Genomic DNA, 20,007 nt, shown 5'->3' on the forward strand with positions numbered 1-20,007 from the left:
CTTACATATGGGGACAGTATTCTGGCATTCCACCATGATCCTATATCATAAACTAAGCAATAGCATCTCTCCTGAGGTTTTCAAATTTAAAGTTTTAAATGTTTACTACTTGAGAAGGGTGTTTCTGAGTGCTATTAGGACCTGAGAACACTAACTGACTTTGATTGCCCTGTGCAGCCTTTATAGACTCTCCATCAACACATCCACTGTCCCATAGGTCCAGGGACTCTGCATAAGCTCAGGGCACAGGTCCCCAGATCTAGCCTGAGCTGTGTGTCAGATGTACCTCTGCCTCATCCTGTCTTACTGGCTGGTTTTCAAGGCTGGATGCCAGACCTGTGTTGTAAGGAACTGTATTCCAAGTCCTGGCTCTGACTTTGTCTCTTGCTGCCCCTGATCAGTCTCCCTGACCTGACATATCACTTCACCTTGTCTGGGACTGTCAGTGGGCTGTCACTAGTCAGGTATTATGAGACTGTGTTGGTGAAGGTGCTGCCCTGTCTGTGCTGAGGTCACCCTCAGCTCCCTGCCTACTCTCCCTTGTGGAGTAGCCTTTATCATGCTGCTCCTGGAAAAGCGTCATATTGGTACTGTTAGGCATGTCCTGTCTGGTCAGATCCATGGCACTAAGAAGCAATCAATTTTTTTCTTGTTGTCAGGAGAAATTGCCCAATGTTGTTGAGGCAGATCCAGAGAGACAAGGAAGTCATCATCCCTGTAACCTTCAGGGAGATGTTAGCCCCCACGTAAGCTTCCTTTAGTACATTGCCCACATCAATATTGAAAATCTTCCCACTGTGGCAATTTTGCTCCTGTAAAGCACGGTTGTGGCTTCCTTTGAATCCTTCCTGAGAGCAGGATGTGTTTAACTGTTTCAAGCACATAATAGGTTTATGTTTCTTGTACAGAATAATGCATTTCCTATTATGAATTGCATTTGTCCTTCAGTGGTCAGTGCATGTCATCAGCACATGGATGTAATTCTCCCAGCTCATTTCCCTATCGTTTGTTAGTATTACACAGCAGCTGAGTCTGCAGCCCAGCACTGGTCCTTAATCTTGGAGCAAAGTTACTACAGTGGTAGCTGAATGGCAATCCTCAGAGATGTGCTTAGCATGTGTGAATCTTCCTGGTTCTTATCACACTACAGAAATCCCCTTCACTGGATGTCTGTGTCATGTACCTTACCATCCATTACACAGCTGTGCTTTCCTTCTGCAGAAGATACCCCACTGAGAGGTGAAATGGTGCTGTTTCTCCAACATGTCCCACACCTGCTCATGGCCTGTATGTTATCCTCCATGTCTCTTGAATTGTTTCAGTGGGGTGTGAACTGGATTATGATTTATTAGTCAGCTTACCTGCTTCATGAAAACTGTTAGCTCTGGCAGATACAGTTGCTATACTGTAGCAGTCATTGTTTTGATGCTGTCTCTGGTTGAGTTCACCAGCTCTTGTTACTTTTTCCCCGAGTCTGTCTCTGTCTCTGGAAAAACTGGAATTCTCTTGATTCAGACCTGGGATCACTTGCAGGTATCTTGCTTGAAGCATATGTTTCTTCTTTAGTATATGTTTCTTCTGCATTATGTGTTTGTATAAACACCAGTACATTGTAACTTCCTCAAAAGCAGCAATTTGAGGCTGGAAATAGCATATCACTGCACTATTTCTGCAAGTTACTTTATTTCCATCTAGTCTCCTTACTGTGGATCTCTCAAGACTGCAGGCAGTTGTCCTCTTGCATATTGCCACATGTTCACTGGGTAAGAACCCAGTGCTTCATCTGTAAAAGAGGTCTCCTTACAGATACCCCTTTACAATGATGTGGCACGTGTGTATATTGACTTAACAGTCCCCCAATATTTTCTTCCCTGTTCAACATAGACTAGTACACTTGTTGGATCCTCAGAATCCCCACAGATGAGGCCCAAGAAATTGTCAGCCCTGAGCTCCATACAATAGACATATAGGTTTCAAAAGCTGGACTCTCCACTTTGTTTAGTAGTTATTTTGTTTGTGTCAAGCAGATGTGTTCACAAATCCCTCCTGCTGGAAGTAATGTTTTTATCCCTTATATCTAAGCTATCCATTAGTGGAAGGAGGAAACAGTCCAGATCTAACAATGAATTATTGTTGTCCATTTCTTCCTTGCTCCCTGGGTCTTCTCTGAGATGAACCAATATTTTTGTGTATTACTTGACAGACAGAAGTAAGATGTTGGCAGCTACTCAAATACATCCTAAGCTACGAAAACTGACATCTTCAGCCTCTGCCCCTCAAAGACAACCTCTGAGGATGAATGCTACAGTGCATTTTTGCAACAGGATCTGAAGATGAACAGATCACAGAAATGTGCCCTGAAACCTTCTGATTACTGACTTTTATCTGACCATAAATGCTGGGACGCAGCTTGCGAGAAGTAGCATGATTGACTTTCCCTGCTTACTCATCTGACACACAATACTTGTACGAGCGGCTCCACTGAAGCTTGCAGGGAATTCTCTGCATGCAGCACCTCTTCTAGGACAGAAAAAACCCTCTGTCATGGCTGATGTGACTTCAGAGTGGCAATTTGGACTCAGGGACTGCTACCTCTGTTCTGCTCTTGACAAGCAACATTACAGGGTGTGCGATCCAAAGAGCCGCCTGAGTCGCACCTATAGGTCAGCGCCTTTGTTAAGACATTCAACATGCTGCTTCTGACTGCCTGGCAAAAGGAACGTGCTTGGAGGTGTAAATGACTTTGACAATTCGAGTGTTGTGTGTTAATACACTGATCAAAACGCTGAGAATTTTCAGGTCAGGGCGCATCTGTTCATCTCAGCGATCTTGTTAAGAGGTAAACTCTTACAGCCTGGGAGACACCAAGGAAACGTTGCAGGATTTCTCTGTCTGGCAGGATTCTTTTCCAGTATTAACTGGCACTGGATCTTTACCACAGAAAGATTCATGTTAGGGTCTTAAGCACCGACCAGGGACCTCAGCAGATCAGTGTTAAACCAAATGAGACCTGAAGGGCCAGAAGTGCCCCACATTGTTTCCCAGCACTGCTGAAAGGCCAAAGCCAACAACCATTCATCAACACAACTAGATGAATGCAAGGAGTTTAGACAATGCTAAAAAGAGGAGCAGAGTCATGGGGCCATTCTGCAGAGCTGCTGTTGCTTGTGGGAGATTTAGGTCAGTTCCCCACTTGTTCATTAGATAAATCTAGGCACTTCTGAGGCTAATGGGAAGTTTCCTGTTGTCTGCCAGGTGCTTGACTTTAAACTGTCATTGCCTCTTCTTCCCTACTTAGAAAATACTGCTCACTAGAGATGCTCTCTTTCGGTTTATACTGCTTAGGATGTAACAAAAACTTAGATCTCCCCAGCTGGGTGAAATGGGTGAAATCTGGTGCTTGACACTTGGCTTTCAGCCCGTCTTCTGTGGGAATATTACGAGCCGAAGAACTGACTGAATAAGGTGCACTAGTACTTGCATTGCATTTCTACAGTGCTATTTGTCCAAAGACTTCAGAGCATATTTATTAACTAAGGTAAAGCCCAGGGAAATCAGTTGAAATCTTTGCATTGACCTTAAGTAACTTTTGGATCAGTGCCAAAATAAGGAAATACGCAGGTTCTGGAAAATCCTGGCATGTAGGCAAGAAGAACAATCTATTTCCTTGGGGGCAATGGTAGGGAGCAGGGAGGGGGAATGAAGGCACAGAGATGAAACAGCCTACCTTGTGCTGCTTGGATAACCTGAGATTGACATTAGGTAAATACATATAGTTTAGGAAGTACTGACCATGGGATGAGGATGTTCAGTTTATGTGAAATGAGCTAAACTTCAAATTCAAATTGCTTCAAGAAACTTTTCAGTCTGAAAAAAAAAAAAAATCCCAAAGCCTCATATGGATTTGGTATAACATGTATTAAGGACAAACTTCTTTTAATTGAATCCAAAAAGCTCCCTTGACTATTCTCTCTTCCACTTCTGCATTCCCTCTTCTTCGGTGTCTGTGTAGCTGTTATGCTTTATTTACAGGCAATTGGAAATGGAATATAAACTCGCTCAGTGAGCCCAACTGGAACTCCAAAGAAATCAGCAATTAATTAGTATATACTTAAAATTAGAGGCAATTAAGATGAACAGATGGATGAGGTGGCAACAGCTTTTCCCATCTTAGGGTAAACATTGATCTCCCAACTCAGGTGCTGTGGTTTCTGCACAGGACTGACCCAGATCTGATCACAGCTCTCAATTGACAAGTCTCTACTGACTTTTAAATAGCTGGAACACTAGATCCTCATCTGAGTTATGAAGTGTAGCTCTGTTTTGTGCATTAAGAAGATAACTAGCAGACAAGGTGGTCCAAAACATGTCAGAGGGGATTATAGGACTCTGCTCAGACTACTAAAATCACAGCAGGTTTTAAAAGAAGGAGCTATTCAGTTCTACCTCAAACATTGCATCCCTTTCTCAGGAGCTGTATCATCCATGCTGGCTGATGGCTAGTTCTTCTCTTCTCTTCTCTTCTCTTCTCTTCTCTTCTCTTCTCTTCTCTTCTCTTCTCTTCTCTTCTCTTCTCTTCTCTTCTCTTCTCTTCTCTTCTCTTCTCTTCTCTTCTCTTCTCTTCTCTTCTCCCCATGGTCAAATATGGGGGTGTCACCTCTAGACTGCTTGCTTCTAAGTCTAGCAGTGAATCCCTGCCAAAAAAAGACAGTTTCCATTTTGACTTTTTTCCTTTCAGTCTACATAGACATATATACATTTTTTTTTTCCACTTCCTTCTGCTTCTTTCTTTATTAGCAAATATTCAGCTATAGAGAAGTTTGGATTGCAGTCCACATAGCACACATGATAAAGTTGTTCTAAGTGACATTGTGGACTATCCACTTCCCAACTCTTCTCCTCTCACAAGGAGCAAAGGCAGCTCTGCTTGTATTCTTAGCAAATCTTTCCTTGCTTTTATTGGCAATGCTTCTGTTTTGGCAGCAACCTGTCAAGTTTAGAGCTGGCAACCACAGTTTTTTTCGCATTCTCAGATGAAACGTAGGCAACATGTTTTCTATGAAAACATCCTTCCTACTCTCCTTTAGTGCTTCCAGTATTATTGTTCCCAGTACAGAAAGCAAACATTGGTAGCTTTCCCTCTCTCACCACTATAACTTGAACTGAACAGGCATGGACTGACATGGAGTTTTTGACTAGAAAAAAAATACGTCCAGCAAAGAAAGAACAAGCAAAGTCTCTTTCAGTAATCTCTGAATGGATGAATCTGTTATACAAGTGGATGTCAAGGCTAATAGTTGTAAGCTGTTTTTGAATGAGCTGGTAGGTCCACCCTGTGCCATGCAGGGATACCTGATTCAGGATAGTGGAAATGCTATGGTGTGTTAGCATCACTGCACCATACTCTGTTCATGTCCCTTGCACCTTCAGCTCCACAAATTGATCCTCAGAAACACATTACACAGGAAGCAAAGCAAGTCCAAGAAGTCAGGTTTCTTTTTCCACTCTGTATAAAAAATGTAGCACGCATTTGAAGCATCAATTGGATCAGGATTCTCCTTGCTTGAGCAATGAGCTTGTCCCTACAATCCCTTTTTAAAACCCTTCTGGCTTCCTGTGCAACTTGCAAATTATTTAAAATCCAAATCCCTGTAGAAACCTGCTTTATCCTCCTAGATCTCTGTTTTTCCTATTATCTACCCTTATTGGGAGTTTTCTACCATTGGCCCCCTCCCTGCGGGAAGGTTGCCAGCCCAGAGCATGTTATGTTCTGGGCCTTCCTCATCAAATCTCATATCTGCTCCTCTATTCACTACACATTGTGCAACAAAACCAGGTCTAGTTGCAGTCCACTTCACAGCTACAGTTGGAAAAAGACCTCTGAACATCTTCCAGCACTGTTGCTGACTCTATGTGCATCTCATTGAAGCTTACAAAATTAATTTAGCTCATGGCTTCCATTTTCCCAAGTCTCCTACACCAATTTCTGAGTCCTTGCTCCACTGTACCCATTGGTATATCTGATAATCTAGGGTGGGATTCAGTTCCCAGTACTCAGATGTGAGAATTTACAAAATAAACGGTGAAGCAGTGAGGTAGTTAATATCTGCCGAGAAGCTTGGAGCCCCTTCTCTTGCCCACCCTGGGGTTCAGATGGATTTCCCAGCCCCATTGAAGAGTAACGCAGCTGTTCACACTTGTGGTTCCTTTATCCCTCCTAATAGAGTCCCTGTCCCCTCGACACAACTCACTTCAGTGACTGCAATCATTAAAGGCGTTGGAAATAGGGTCTGAGACTTATGCAAACTCCTGCCTCAGGTGTCATGACCAACGAACCGATCAAAAATGCCAGCTCCTCTTAGAATGCCATCCCTGAATTCATACCCAACGGCAGATCTGTCACACAGTAGCCAAACATGTTAATACAGCTGAAGCCTTTAGGTGCACTTGTACCCTCAAAACTCAGTGGAGTTGCTGTCATCTTCCAACTGTTCAGTGGCCTAGATGAAATTAGTTAGAAGTCTAAATTCAGCTGCTAATAAAGATACTGTCTTCGCGCCTCAGAAAAAGCACCAGCTCCCTTTGCTACCAGATGTCTTCTTTGGCAGTCTGAGTCAATGAGCAGCTAAGCAATGAAGAATGAACCTGGTCTCCAAGAGGAGGCCTCAGGCCCTGAGTGGCAGTAGTGGAAACAGCAGAAGAGACTTTTTTCTGATGCTGCTGCCTACTGGGGCTCAGCGTAGATGTCAGTTCCTACTAATGTGGCTTGTCACCAGAATTTGATAGAGCCACTTGTGTGAACTGTCTCCTGCTCAGGAAACTTCTTCCTTTGTCTCCACACAGGTCTCCTGGTTCGTATTGCAATGTCAGGACCAGCCAACACTGTGCTCTTGTCTTGGGCTGGGATGATCTGGCATTCTCTTGTCTTGGCTACAAGTGCAGTGAGTTGGGACAATACGGTACTTTCTTGTTCTAGTTACAAGTGCAGTGTGTTAGGATGTTTAGGCACTTCCTAACCATATTTGAAACTCCTGTTGCCTGGGAACTGTACCTGAAATTGTACCTGTCCTGAAAGGTACAAGAATTACCTGACAAGAACTGTGGCCAAAAAGAAAAATCTTACTGACCAAAGTCAATCATCTCGGATCCCAAATATGGTGATCCTAAGTGAGGCCCTTGGAGCTCCCTGGGATAGTAGCAGCCTGTGACCCAGAATCTCCCCCTTATTTGAGATGCCTCTCAGGCTAAATTTCTTGAAGATTTCCAAGATCATCTGCTGATAGATGCTAATAAAGAAGAAGGGCCAAAGATCATCTGCTGACAAATGACGATGGAGAAGAATAGCAAGTAACTCACTAAAATTAGATTTTGTTATGTTTTCAAGATCATTCGGTACCAATAATTTATTACAATTTGAAGGAGAAAAAAAATCTAGGTTAATCTCTGTGTGTGTGTGTGTGTGTGTGATTTGATTTGATTTACAGAACTTTGTTGTAAGGCTTGTGTGAACACTGCTGTTTTTTAATCTTTAACTAAATCACCGTGTTTATCATAGCAATTTTTTTTAATCATTCTAGTATTGACTGATATTAAGCATTGCTAAGGAGGTTTTCCTCAGCCTTTGGATTAATTTCATTAGACACAAACTGTTGACCAAGTCTGGGACTAAGTCTGTATCCAATTGCACCTACACTTCTCTCTGAGAGGAGTTTTGAAAACAAGAGGGTCGATTCTTGTGACTCGATGGGTTGGTCTTCCTCACCCTTTCTGTCTCCAGTCTCTCTGTGAATCATTCTAAACTGACTCTAATTCAATCTTCCTTTTTATGTTTCTTCCCTGTAGTAACAGAGTGAACCTTACCACTGAATTCTGCTATGTTGCACTTAACTTTATATTAAAATCACTTTTGCTAACACTTCTGTCAGTGATTCTTTAAATGACTCTCTCATATGACTCGTAAAATCGCTCATCCACAACAGGGGGTAGATGGGCAGTTCCAGGAAGAACTGCAGGGTCTGAGGCCAGCTGACAAGTACAGCTTGTGGATGTATAGATTTTTGGTGAGGAGGAATGTTTATTGTACCTTTTCTTGCCACTATCAGAAATAATTAAACTGTAAAACCAAACTTGATTGGACAGACTACCCTTAAAATCCAGATCTCCCAGAAGGATGAAATGCAACAGCAGCACTGCTTGTAACCTTCACTGAGAAGTAGGTAGGCTATGTGTAGCTTATGTTTAGCATCACTGCCACCTTCAAAAGCAAAAGTTCTCTTCAGCTCTCATTTCATGTGTATCAACAGTCCCGACTGCTCCAAATTGCTGACTCTGGACTGAGCAAAGTGGTTTGGAAGCTAGTCACAGAAAATCACACATCTAAGAACTTTTCACACACTTTCTCTTTGTGTTTCCAGCTAAGAAGCTTTCCTCAGGAAGCTTCTGTGCAACGTTCCAGAATAACAGCAGGAAACCTAACAGTGTCCATCAAAGTTTATAAAACTACAAGTAGAACAGAGGATGTGAAGCCTCCTCCATTTCCCAAGGCAAATAAGAAGGCATTGGCAGATGGTGAGGATTCTCTGAACAATCACCCACAATTTCCAGGATAAAAATATTAGTGGAATTAAGATCTCCCCTTCCTTTATCATACCACTCCAGAAAAGACCAGAAATTTGGTTTCCTCTTGCTGAATGTATTTTAAGTTCTAGAATGCATTGTACCAGAAAGGCAGATATTTTTAATGTGGAGACATATTTTTCCTTTTGGAACTCAAAAGTCTCTGAATTGGTTACACAAAACTTGGATACCACTGTTCCAGTTTTCTGGAAGGATTTCCTCCCATTCAGCCTAAGATAACTCAAGACAAATTTGTTTCTGTGGTATAATCCAGAGGCTTCAATAGATATAAAAATACCACATCCATTTACCTCCAGGAATTCAACTACAAGATTTCGACCTGGAGCAGCCACATTCTCTCTCTGCACTTCCCCCAGGTTTTGCCATCATAAACAAATTTTGCAGCTATCTTGTACCTGTTATGGCAACTCATTACTCCCCAGCAGTCTGGAAAATGTGAACATGATAGCCAAGTGACCAATACACTGGTAAACTCAAGAGGTGGTGTTGCCATGCTGGGTAAATCAATCCTCCATAGAGCAGCTGCTTCTCTCACCTCTGGTAGAAAGATCTTCTTTGGCTTGCATTGTATGTTATAGCTCTATGCCTGTTATAGCATGGTGCAACGGTGGGCACCGTGCCTGATAGTAACAGCTATTAAGAACTAGATCTTTACAAGTCTGAGGCAAATTTGCCTGTTTTGCCAGAAACATATGACGAGACCGCCGTCATATTCTGACAAAGATTAATCCAGGCTATGGCATTCAAGGCCAGGTTTCAAACGCGCCAGCACGGTCACGTTTAAAACACGTGTTTAAGCAGAAAGATGCGTGAGTTGTTGCAGTGGCCCATGCAACTCCTGCTTATGCAGAGCACAGAGAGCACTGACGCTGCTTCAGTGCCGCTCCTGTGCAACCGGCACTCGCGCAGCCACAGAACTAATTCATAGAGATTAAATAAAACGCACGGTGAAGTCCCTCCTTGCTCCCCACCGCCTTCTCATCGGATGAGGGAGAAAACCTTCCACAGCGCTACTGGGGACATTTACACGCGCTACGACCTTCCCGGCTGCCACAAGGCCCCGGCCCCGCGGGCACAGCAGCGCTCGGCCGCTCCCTGCTGGCCCTGGCCGGCGCCGCAGGCAGTCTTTGTTCCCAGGGCGGAGGGAAGAACACGCTGCTGCTTATTTATTTATGTTTAGGGGTTGGTTGTTTTGTTTGTTTGGGTTTTTTTTTCCCCATCTTGAAAAAGGATTTAGGCATCTTCCTCGGTTCTGCTGCGTGGCAGCCATTTTGCCGGTGGAAGGGTCCTGCCCTCCCACGTTTGGTTCGTCTGTGCCAGGAAGGCATTGAGGCTCGGAGGGAACCTCAGCCCCAAATCTGAAGGGTACACTTTGCTTTCCTCCCACCCAGTTCATTTTCCAAAACGGTGAATTGCTGAGGATGTTGGGCAGGAACGTTGCTCTGTACAAAAAAAACAGGACATTCATCCTGGCCAGCTGAGTTGCAAAGCCCTGTTCTTGGACCTATCTTTGGAATTTGTTCAGTCTTTATGCACAGCTTTAGTGCTTAGGTAATTTAAGCTTGTGTTAAAGCTTATTTTAACTGCATAGTAATAATAAAATAAAAAATGGTGAGGCTGAAGTGTTTTGAGTCCAGAAGTTCCTTCCCAGTCTCACCAACAGCTACTAATATTCAGACTATAAGCAATGGGACAGTCAGCTTTGGTACAGATCTGACCTTCTCCAAAATTCAGATGTAGTCATGTTGTTTTTTTCTATAGGCAGATGAATATTTTGACCCCTGAGGGATGATCATCCGATTGCAGTGGTTTGTAGGTTGCCCCGAACTAAATGTACTGAAAGATCCCAGGTGAGACCTCCAGGCTTCCAGAGGACCTTAGTTTCTGTTGTCAAGGTATCATAGTATTACCAATCAAACTTTCATATCCAGGATACATTAACATCCCCAGCCATCACCTCTGTTGGAGAGATCCCATATAGATAGTACAGGTCTACCACTTCTGCTGGAAAAATCCCATACAGTCCAGATCTACTCTATTTGAATGCCTTCCTTTTCCACTCAGGACCTCTTTCTACCTGAGTGGCTGTGGAAATCTGCCGGCATGTATTAGCTGTAATGGGCAGTTTGGTGCCAGCGAGTGTATTTCATTTGTATTGTACCATCTACCTCAGTAACAAACCCCATTGTCTCCATGTTTTCTGCATCTCCATAACTTGTGGAATCATTTGGATTTGCATAGCCATTTCCTTGTTCCACTGTCCCCCATTGCTCTCATTGACTCATGTCTTTCAACAGACTGTAAGTTTCTGAGGAAACAATCAACTCAGGAAAACCAAAACTAATATCATGGATGGCTGAGAGATCCTTCTGACTATATGTTAGATGTCTAGGAGGTGCAGAGCAAAGACAGCTGTGGGATGCTGTGCTGGGTAAGCAGTTTGATGCCTTTCTTTTCCCCACACATCAGCTGGAATGTCTGAATATAAGGATAATCTTGCAGACATCTTTTATAGATGCTCCTACTGAGAACAACTCTCCACAGAGTGTGGAGAGATGAAGTCCATAAGTGTGGGAATCAAGGACTGGTAATTGGCAAAAAAATGTAAACTGACCTTCAGAGTATGAGACTGATTGTTGGTGAATGAGATCATGTTATACAATTACCGGTTGCGAGTGTGAGAAGCAGCAGCATGAGAGTGGAAAACAGGCAAAGCCTGAAGGTCAGCAGGATGTAAAAGCAAAAACAGATATTATGTAACTTTGACAATAAATTGGGGGCTTGCGTACAGCAGGGCCGGCACTTGCTCATGGCAGTGCTCCCTCTTCAGCAATCCTGAGTGGGTTTAGTGTTTTTCAGCATGTTGCCCTAAGCCAACTGTCCTGAGACTGGCACACATGACCTTAGTATCTTAGGAACTACTCCCAAGATGCAAACCTGTGTGCTGGAGAAACCTCTGTGATGGCATGGTGGTTATAGACATGATGAGTATCCTCTACCTCCCATGTCTAAAGCTAAAAATGCAGAATCCCATCACCCATGGATGCTTTCTCTTTTTGTGCAGAAGCCTAAGTTATGTCTTCACAGTGCAGTAGATCATATTTTTGGGTAGCCCTGAGCTAGGGCCAGTCAGTGCCTGCAGTCCATGTAGCACAGTCTGTGGAAACTCATCAGGTCAGACAAGTAGAACCTCATGAGACTTTTCTCTGTTGCTGTCAAAGTGCTCTCAGGTCTACAGACTTCTGCTATTTTTTGCTGTGAGATTCTACCTGACACTTAGCAGCTCCTGCCTAATATCTGGCTGTCTTTACACCTTCATTTCTGAGGGATTTTCCTAAGTTATCTCACTTTTTTTTTTTTCTGGCAAGGGCAGGATGAAACCAAAAGCTTTATTTTGCAGTTTGGAGCTGATGTTGAAGGACAAGATAATCCTGTGATTAACTGCAGCAGCAGTGATTAAGAAATTTAATGGGGGACAAACATAGCAAGCAGAATATCAATACTACACTACATGGACTACCTGGAGTAGGAATAGCTGCTAAAATCCATGCAGTTGTACTTGTTAAGGGTTTTTGGCGTTGTGAGGCATTGCAAGGAAGGTATCACCAGCCAAGCACCCTCTCTGCCTCCAAACCTGGACTGCCATTACTTCTGCCAGACAAATCACCTGTAAGTGCTTCTGTGTAATTCTGTGCTATCTTTGTCAGTCTCCATAGCAAGAAGCACGGTCCAAACAAATCTTCTGTATGCTGGGGATAAGATGTGGTAATGGAGGGTTTCAATGTCAAGATTATGAGCACTACTCCAGCCAAATGATGACTGCTTGGAGAGAAAAGAGCCTATAAAGCACACATGGGTTCTTCCAAAGGCTGTGCAGCACAACTGTTAAGGAGAACCATTTTGAGGTACAAGCGCTCACCATTATGTTCAACATTATGATCTGAAGTGCTGGAGAGAGTCCAGCTCAGGGTCACTAAGATGATCAGGGGACTGGAACATCTTTCATATGAGGAAAGGCTGCGGGAACTGGGGCTGTTTAGTCTGGAGAAGATACGATCGAGAGGAGACCTTATTAACATTTATAAATATCTAAAGGGTGGGTGTCAGGAGGTTGGGACGTTCCTTTTTTCTATAGTAGCTAGCAACAGGACAAGGGGTAATGGGATGAAGCTAGAACACAAAAAGTTTCACTTAAAACTATTTCACTGTGAGGGTGACGGAGCATTGGAACAGGCTGCCCAGAGGGGTTGTGGAGTCTCCTTCCTTGGAGGTCTTCAAGACCCACCTGGACATGTTCCTATGCGACCTGATCTAGGTGAACCTGCTTCTGCAGGGGAGTTGGACTAGATGATCTCTAAAGGTCCCTTCCAATCCCTACCATTCTATGATTCTATGATCTCTGTCTTGGCCACTGCTGAGAGACCACAATAGCCAGTCTGCCTGCCCTCTTAGGACTACTCTGGTTTGTGTGGGGTTTTTTTTGTTTTGTTTTTTTTATGTCTAAGTTTTCAGTGTGTTTACTTATGAAGTGTGGTTCATAAACTTCTTTGCTCAACCTGAAACCCCTGAAAGTGTTTGTGGTGAAACCAGAGCTCTCATCCCAGGGTGAACAGTGCAGTTAATGTCTAAGTGATGGGAAACTGAGCAGGACCAGAAGAGTAGTTACAGATGCTGTTGACCAAGAAGGATGTTACACACAGATGACACACCTTGGGATATGACAAGAGGAGACATCTTGAAAGCAACTATCGAGAGTCAAAGATACGTGATGTGTGAGGACGCTCAGATCTCTCTGAAACTTGAACTGGAGCTGATTTGCAACAGACAGCTGTCCATCTAGCAAGGGGTAGGCAATCAGCTTGTAACATTATTCACCGTACAGACAGAAAATCAGCATCCCCAAGTCTCATGTAAAATTGTAAAGTGTCTCCAAAGGAATTGTTTGTTGCTTTGTTTGCAAAAAGTGCAAACGGCACATCAGAGAAGCAAAAATGCCTTGGTGGATTGTTTGGCTGAACACTTAGTCAGGGTATATTGTAATGTGCCATATGCTAGCTCTGCATAGCGTTACAGGATAAGCCAGCTGCAACAAGCAGCTGATTAGTCTGGTCGGAAAAATCTTCATTTTCCATATCAGGAGGCCAGCAAAGGCAAGCATTCCGGCAGGTACCGTCAACCTCTCTGACTGCTCCTGTCATTTTGCTGGGCATCAGATGGAGCCAGGAAAGAACGAGAACCTCTGCTTTGTTTTTGTCCTAAAGGAGGGACCCTCCTTTAGCCCTCTGCTTGTTTAACAATAACTATTATTCTGAACCGTGACTCTTTATTCTCTTTATGGAAGAGGTTTCCACTCCACCTCTTCCTGCAGCTGCCATTCTTACTGCTTCAGTCAGAGCTCAGTCATTCACCATTCAGCATTTGGCTCAGCTGATGTGGTGGAAACCTCCTGTGAGTTAAGGGGATGAACATTAGGAGGTGGGAATTTGATGAAGTGCAAGATCACAAAAGTGACTGTGCAGCAAGACATCAAATGCCCTTTTTGCCCCAGAGCTCCTGCTGTGGACAAAAGCTGATGCTTAGGCAGGAGTGTAAGAAGAGAGGGTATTTCCTCCAGATATCAGCTTTGAACAGTTTGTCTCTTGGGGATTTTCCAGAGCCAGAGGTGTTTCCTCTTTGCATGAGATAAACCTCAGTGGACTTTCTTTTTGTATAGTCATTGAGCCTTCACTTGAACCCACTTGATCTTCTGGCATCCACAGCAGGCTAGCCTAAGGAGTTTCACTGTCTTACAGTGTCCACTGATGGAGCAGCTGAAACTTCCTCCATCAGGAGCAGCTCTTTACATCTTGGCTGTGCTAAGTGTTGCATGGTCACCCTTTAAATGGGTGAGAAATCCCCACCTAGAAGGTGGGAAAATCAATAGTTCTTTTGAGGTGTTTTTTCAAACTATTATTGGTAGTTTCCAAGGTAAAATTAACAGTCAGGTCAGAACCCACTACAAATGAATACAACAGATCAGGAAACATAATGTCAATGAACCAGAATGAATTTTTAGCTCTAAGATATCCAATTTAACATCTTTTTGAGAGAAGAACTTAGCCTAGGGCTATCCCTTCGCATTTACATACATCTAGTGCTTTGAATGCTCTGGGTCATCATTACATACAGATAGAAAGGGGCTGAACACGTATGGAACTATTATTTCAGAAAGGCTGAGAAAGAAGCCATGCAGCTGCCTCAGTTTGAGGGTGCCCATGTGAATTTGGCACGTGTGCCTCAGAAGAGCAACAAAGCCATGAAGCAGTAGTAACAGAAAGGGGGTTGGGAGTGATATGGGAAAACCTGGAGGATACTGTATTTATGGCTGACTGAGAAGCCTGAATCACTCTCATTGAAAGAAATATTCCCTCCAGACAGGGTTGTTAAGATTATTCTTATTTGACATGGTTATTAATGAGGAGGAGGAGGAGGGAGCAAATTGCACATTAAAGAACTTCACAGACAATAAGACTCTGGGAAGATCTGAGGGCTTCCAGTTCATCCAGTCCTCTCCAAAACCTCCTGCCTCACGGGGCAGATGCCTTTCACTGTCAGTAAAAATCAGAAAGATGAAAAGGCTTGTTTTCCTCTAAATTCACTGTATGGTCGTTACAGAATGTGACATGAGGAGACCTACATGTTTGGCGTTTAGGGTGGTAGTTAATGGGTATTTTACTTTAACCAGTCAGTTCTTCCTCTCCTTCCCCTACACTCCACCTGGGTTCTTTGCTTCATACCTCTGGTCAGTGTCCCATCCTTCAGACTGACCCTGAAAGAGCACACTTTGTGCCAGCATGGAGGTTTCACTGAAAAAAAAAGCCTAATCTCCACTAAAATTAAGCTCTTTTGGTGGTGTGACCAGAACCTGTGAGGTTTAGAATGATGTAAGAATATGAGATGCTCAGTCATAGCTGGGACATGCAAACTACAGAATCATAAAATGCTGGAAAATGACCTCTGGACATCTACTGCCTCTGCTCAAGCAGGGTCAGCTAGAGCAGACAGTTCAGGATCGTGTCCAACTCGGTATTGACCTCCACAGACAAACACCTCATAACCTGTCTAGGCAACCTGTTCCAGTGTCAGACCACTCTCAAAGTATAAAGAAATTGTAATTGCATTCACATTGAGTTTCATGGGTTTTTTTAATTTGTGCCCATTGCCTCTTGTCCTGTTGGCAGGCACCACTCATCAGAACAGCCTAGGCTCCTCCTCTTCATTCCTTCCCATTAGGTATTAATACAGGTTGGGAAGTGCTTCCTTTAGCCTTCTCTGCTCCTGGCTGAACATTCCTATCTCTCTCAGCCTTTCTTCATTTGACAGATGCTCCAGTCCCTTCATCTTCATGGTCCTCTGCTAGACTCCATTTGGGAACCAGCCACACAAGAGGGTATGGCTCCCTGATAGCTATTTTCCCCAGCCGCAGGGCATCACTGGGTGTTGTGGACACACTGAGAGCCAACCCAGTCACTTTGTTACCATCAAGGCTGGAGGCGTCAGTAGCGTTATGTCAACAGAACTGTGGCAGGAGTGGAGTAAGAGCATCATCTGTAAGGCAACATGATGTGGAGGTGACTACAGCAGAAAGCTGCCAGTTTTGACAGCTGCCCAGGCAGCAGGCAGAGTCTGTGGCTTGGGTGACTGTGAGGAAGCAAGGAACGTAGGAAGGAAGGAAAACTCCCAGATGGAGGTGCTGGAGGTCCTAAGCACCAACACCTTACCCTAACTCTGCTCACTCTGGCTCCAGAGTCAAGGAGGGGCTGAGGGTCGGTGGCAAAGGCAACAGCCCTCCCTGGTCCTGGGCAAGTTGGGATAAAGCTATGGTTGCCATAGTGCAGCTGAACTGACTGGGAGGGTGCAGAGGGACGTAGAGCATCTCTAGCACTGGGAAACGTCCCCTGCATCTTAGCTGAGCAATAAAATGAGACCACCGCGGTTGGGTGAACACCAGAAAGGTCTTGACATTTCAGAAATCCTTTGCTGTTTTGCCTTTAATCAATCTGTACTAAGCTTCAAATATGAAAAGAAGTGCTTAGGGCAAAGGTGAATTTCATATTAAGAGTAAATTGCTTTGATGCTTGTCAATTTGCTGAGATTTTTACAGCAAGGAAATGGCATTATTTCCTGGCCTGGTCCTAAAGGTCACACCTCACAACACAACTCTTCCTTTCTCTCCAGTTGTTCATACAATGAAAGCGACAAGCATAAAGACACTGATGCTGCTTTTTGGTATCATCAGGCAAAAGAAAGTCTCAACAGTCTTTAAGTTGTTTCATGTTCTCCAAGCTTTATTGTAAAGGTGGAATGAAAGACACAGACCACGAAAAGCTCACAGCTACTTCACCTAAGTATTATTATTTTGCAGATGTATTTATCTCCCTTCCCTTCCTACTCAGTAGAATTGACGTTCCTTCACAACCCAGCCCCATTACTTCCAAGTGAGAACCACATGTTCACGATGAAGGCTCTCCAGATAAATGGCAAATAGTTTTCATAAAATGTATCACAGCTACGGTTTTACGAAAAACTGCTGTAACAGAGAGAGGTGTGTCCTAACTAGGCATTAAATTGAGAACAGCAAGATTTGCATAGATTCAAATTGAACTCTAGTGGCTCCTATGTAATAGTCTCATGCCAAAGTTGGGGTTTTCTTCAACTACCAGCAGCTATGCTATGAAGCATAATCACAGATTATTCCACAGCTGACATAAGTCAGCATTTAGAGGTCCTGCATGAACTCACAGAACTAAAGCAGAGTGCACTATGTGGGTACACTTTCCCAGACACAAGGCTGTTCAATGAAGGTGCAAACCCACTGAGGACACACTCCAACTTAGCTGTGCTCTTATGATAAAACTGAATCAGAGATAAGTTGTGCATAGAGAATGCCATAAAACTCAGAACTACCGCATTAGCATGGACCCGATGCAGCCTTCTTGCCAAACCCTTGCAGAGCCAGTGCGCTGCCTTGGTCTAACCAAAGGTCCAGGGGTACTGAGTCTTTTCCCCTCTCTTTCCAAACAACGACGACCAGAGCTGCTGCACCTCATGAGGTATACCCCCATCTCCCCAGTCTTGTGCCCTCCTCGCTTTAAGCAACCCGGCCACTCAAGGCACCTCTGTGCTGCCTTTCTGACACCTTTCACACACCCCTCATCCCTCTCATGCACCTCTAACTGACCTCTCACACACCTCCTCAGACCCTTCACAATCTTCTCACAAACCCCTTCACACACTCCTCAGAGACCCTCATGGTCCTCAGAGAATCATTACAGTTGGAAAAGACCTTTAAGATCACTGAGTCCAACCACTAACCTCACATTGCCAAGCCCACCACTAAACTAAACCATTTTCCCCAGCACCTCAGTCTGCTCACAAACTCCCTTATACACCTCTCAGACACTCTCCCAGCCCCCTCAGGTCCCTCTCAATCCGGCCTCCTAGATTTCCTCCTCATGCCCTTCTCCCCTCTTGCCCCTACCAGACTCCTTCACGCACCTCTCCCTGTCCCACCTCACAGACCCTCCTTGTGCCCCTCTCCCCTCACACTCATGCCAGATCCCCTCATGCCCCTCTCCCCGCCCTGCTTCCCAGACCCTCTCACGCCCCTCTCCCCTCACGCCCCTCTCAATCCAACCTCACAGACTTCCCCCCCATACCGCTCTCCCTGTCTCACCTCACAGACCGCCCTCACACCCCTCCCCTCATGGCCCTACCAGACCCCCTCGCCCGCCTTTCCCTGTCCCGCCTCATAGACTCCCCTCACGCCCCTCTCCGCTCACACTCATGCTAGATCCCCCTCACGACCATCTCCCCCCTCACGCCTCTCTCAATCCAGCCTCCCTGACTCCCCCCTCACGCCCCTCTCCCCGTCCCGCCTCACAGCCCATGCTCATGTCCCTCTTCCCTCACGCTCCTGCCAGAACCCCCTCACGCTCCTCTCCCCTCACACCCACCTCCCCCCGGCCGCGGCCAATGGCAGTCAGAATGCCGCGCGTGCGCTGGCGCCTGTCACGGCGGCCGCGGCGTTTCCGCTTCCCTGGCAGGCACCGGTAAGGCGTGGGGGGGGGAAGAGGGAGATTACGCGCGGCATCGCCGGGCGGGGCCGCTCCGCAGCCGCTCTGCCCGGCGCGTGCGCATGAGCGCCGCCTCGCGCCTTGCGCCTCCCGCCTTTCCCTCCTCCTCCTCCTCCTCTTCCTCCTCCTCCTCCTCCGCGAGGGCCCCGCTTAGCGCCCCGCCCGGGGCCGGGCTGGGGATGCGCTACTCGGCGGCCGCTCGTAGGAGTTACTCGGCAGGCGAGGAGCGGGATGGAGGTGGAGGAGGCGTTCCCGCTGGTGGGACAGATGGGACCTTACCAGGTGTATCTGTGCGTCTTGCTGGCCGTGCTCCTCCAGGTGAGAGGCCGTCTCCCCTCCCGCCCTTTCTGGGATGCAGCTCCCTGTGTCGCCTGGGAGTGCCTGTGGGGGAGGCAGTGGCGGGAGGGTTGTCTCCACCTGCATGGTATGAGTGCTGCCTCCTCTCAAGAGATTGAGTGGATGTTCCTACGGTGAGTGTTGCCTGGTGTGAAGGTCGGAATTGGAGGTTTGCTGATGTAACTGGCCTTCTGGTCTGGATTTAGCCTGAAGCAGTTTGCTGTGCTCCTGTGACAAACGTGACCTCTGTCCAAAAGCAGAGTCAATTTGGGGCAAGTGGTTGATCTCCTCTGCCTGAGGAGTTGTATCTTGAGTCGCTCAGTGAGTAAATTGGGAATGTGCGGCGTGTCAGATGAAGTGCTGATTAAAGGGAGATGAATCAGATTTCCATGAGCTAGACTGGAAGACAGGGATTCTACACAACCTAAAGTTAATGGCTGAGGCTTGTGATTTCTAGGTTGCTCGTGACTTATTTGTAGTAGAAATGTTTGAAAAGCCCCAGATGTTCATCCATACCTCTGTGTGCAGAAGCTTATCTAATCAGTTGATAAGCCACTTCTGTTTGTCTTGACTTAACCCTTAGAATGCAGGGGCAGCATCACTGCATTAGGTATTTTGACAAGGGTCTATTCTGTTGTGTAGTCAAATTTGCATTCTGTGAGACGGGAAACTGGAACTCTCCTAAGTCTTGTGATGAAAATAAAGTCCAAAGAAAGTGTAGAGTGCTGTAGTATCATTCAGAGACCACATGACCAAGCGATGTTCTCTGCAACCAGGTTTGTCACCTTCCAGCTTTGCTTCATCATTGAGCCTGTTCCTGTGGGAGTGGGGAGGGGCGATGAGGATAGTACATACACCACCTCAGTGAGGCCTAGGGATAAAGTGTAGCACGAATCTGACAGAAGTTTGGTTTACTGCA

General features: G+C 45.3%; 1 protein-coding gene across 2 annotated transcripts in view; it reads left to right on the forward strand.

Annotated features, from left to right (window-relative positions):
• Positions 1-18,923: 18,923 nt before the first annotated feature.
• Positions 18,924-20,007, forward strand: part of SLC22A15 (solute carrier family 22 member 15) — a 40,512-nt gene continuing 39,428 nt past the window's right edge. For both annotated transcript variants that reach the window (XM_062005227.1, XM_062005236.1), the window contains exon 1: positions 18,924-19,070. In XM_062005227.1, coding sequence (XP_061861211.1) covers positions 18,984-19,070 — 87 coding nt within the window. In that variant the 5' untranslated portion in view covers positions 18,924-18,983. The remainder of the gene's footprint in view (positions 19,071-20,007) is intronic.

This window comes from Colius striatus, chromosome 1, assembly GCF_028858725.1.
Source record: "Colius striatus isolate bColStr4 chromosome 1, bColStr4.1.hap1, whole genome shotgun sequence".
Lineage (NCBI taxonomy): Eukaryota > Metazoa > Chordata > Aves > Coliiformes > Coliidae > Colius > Colius striatus.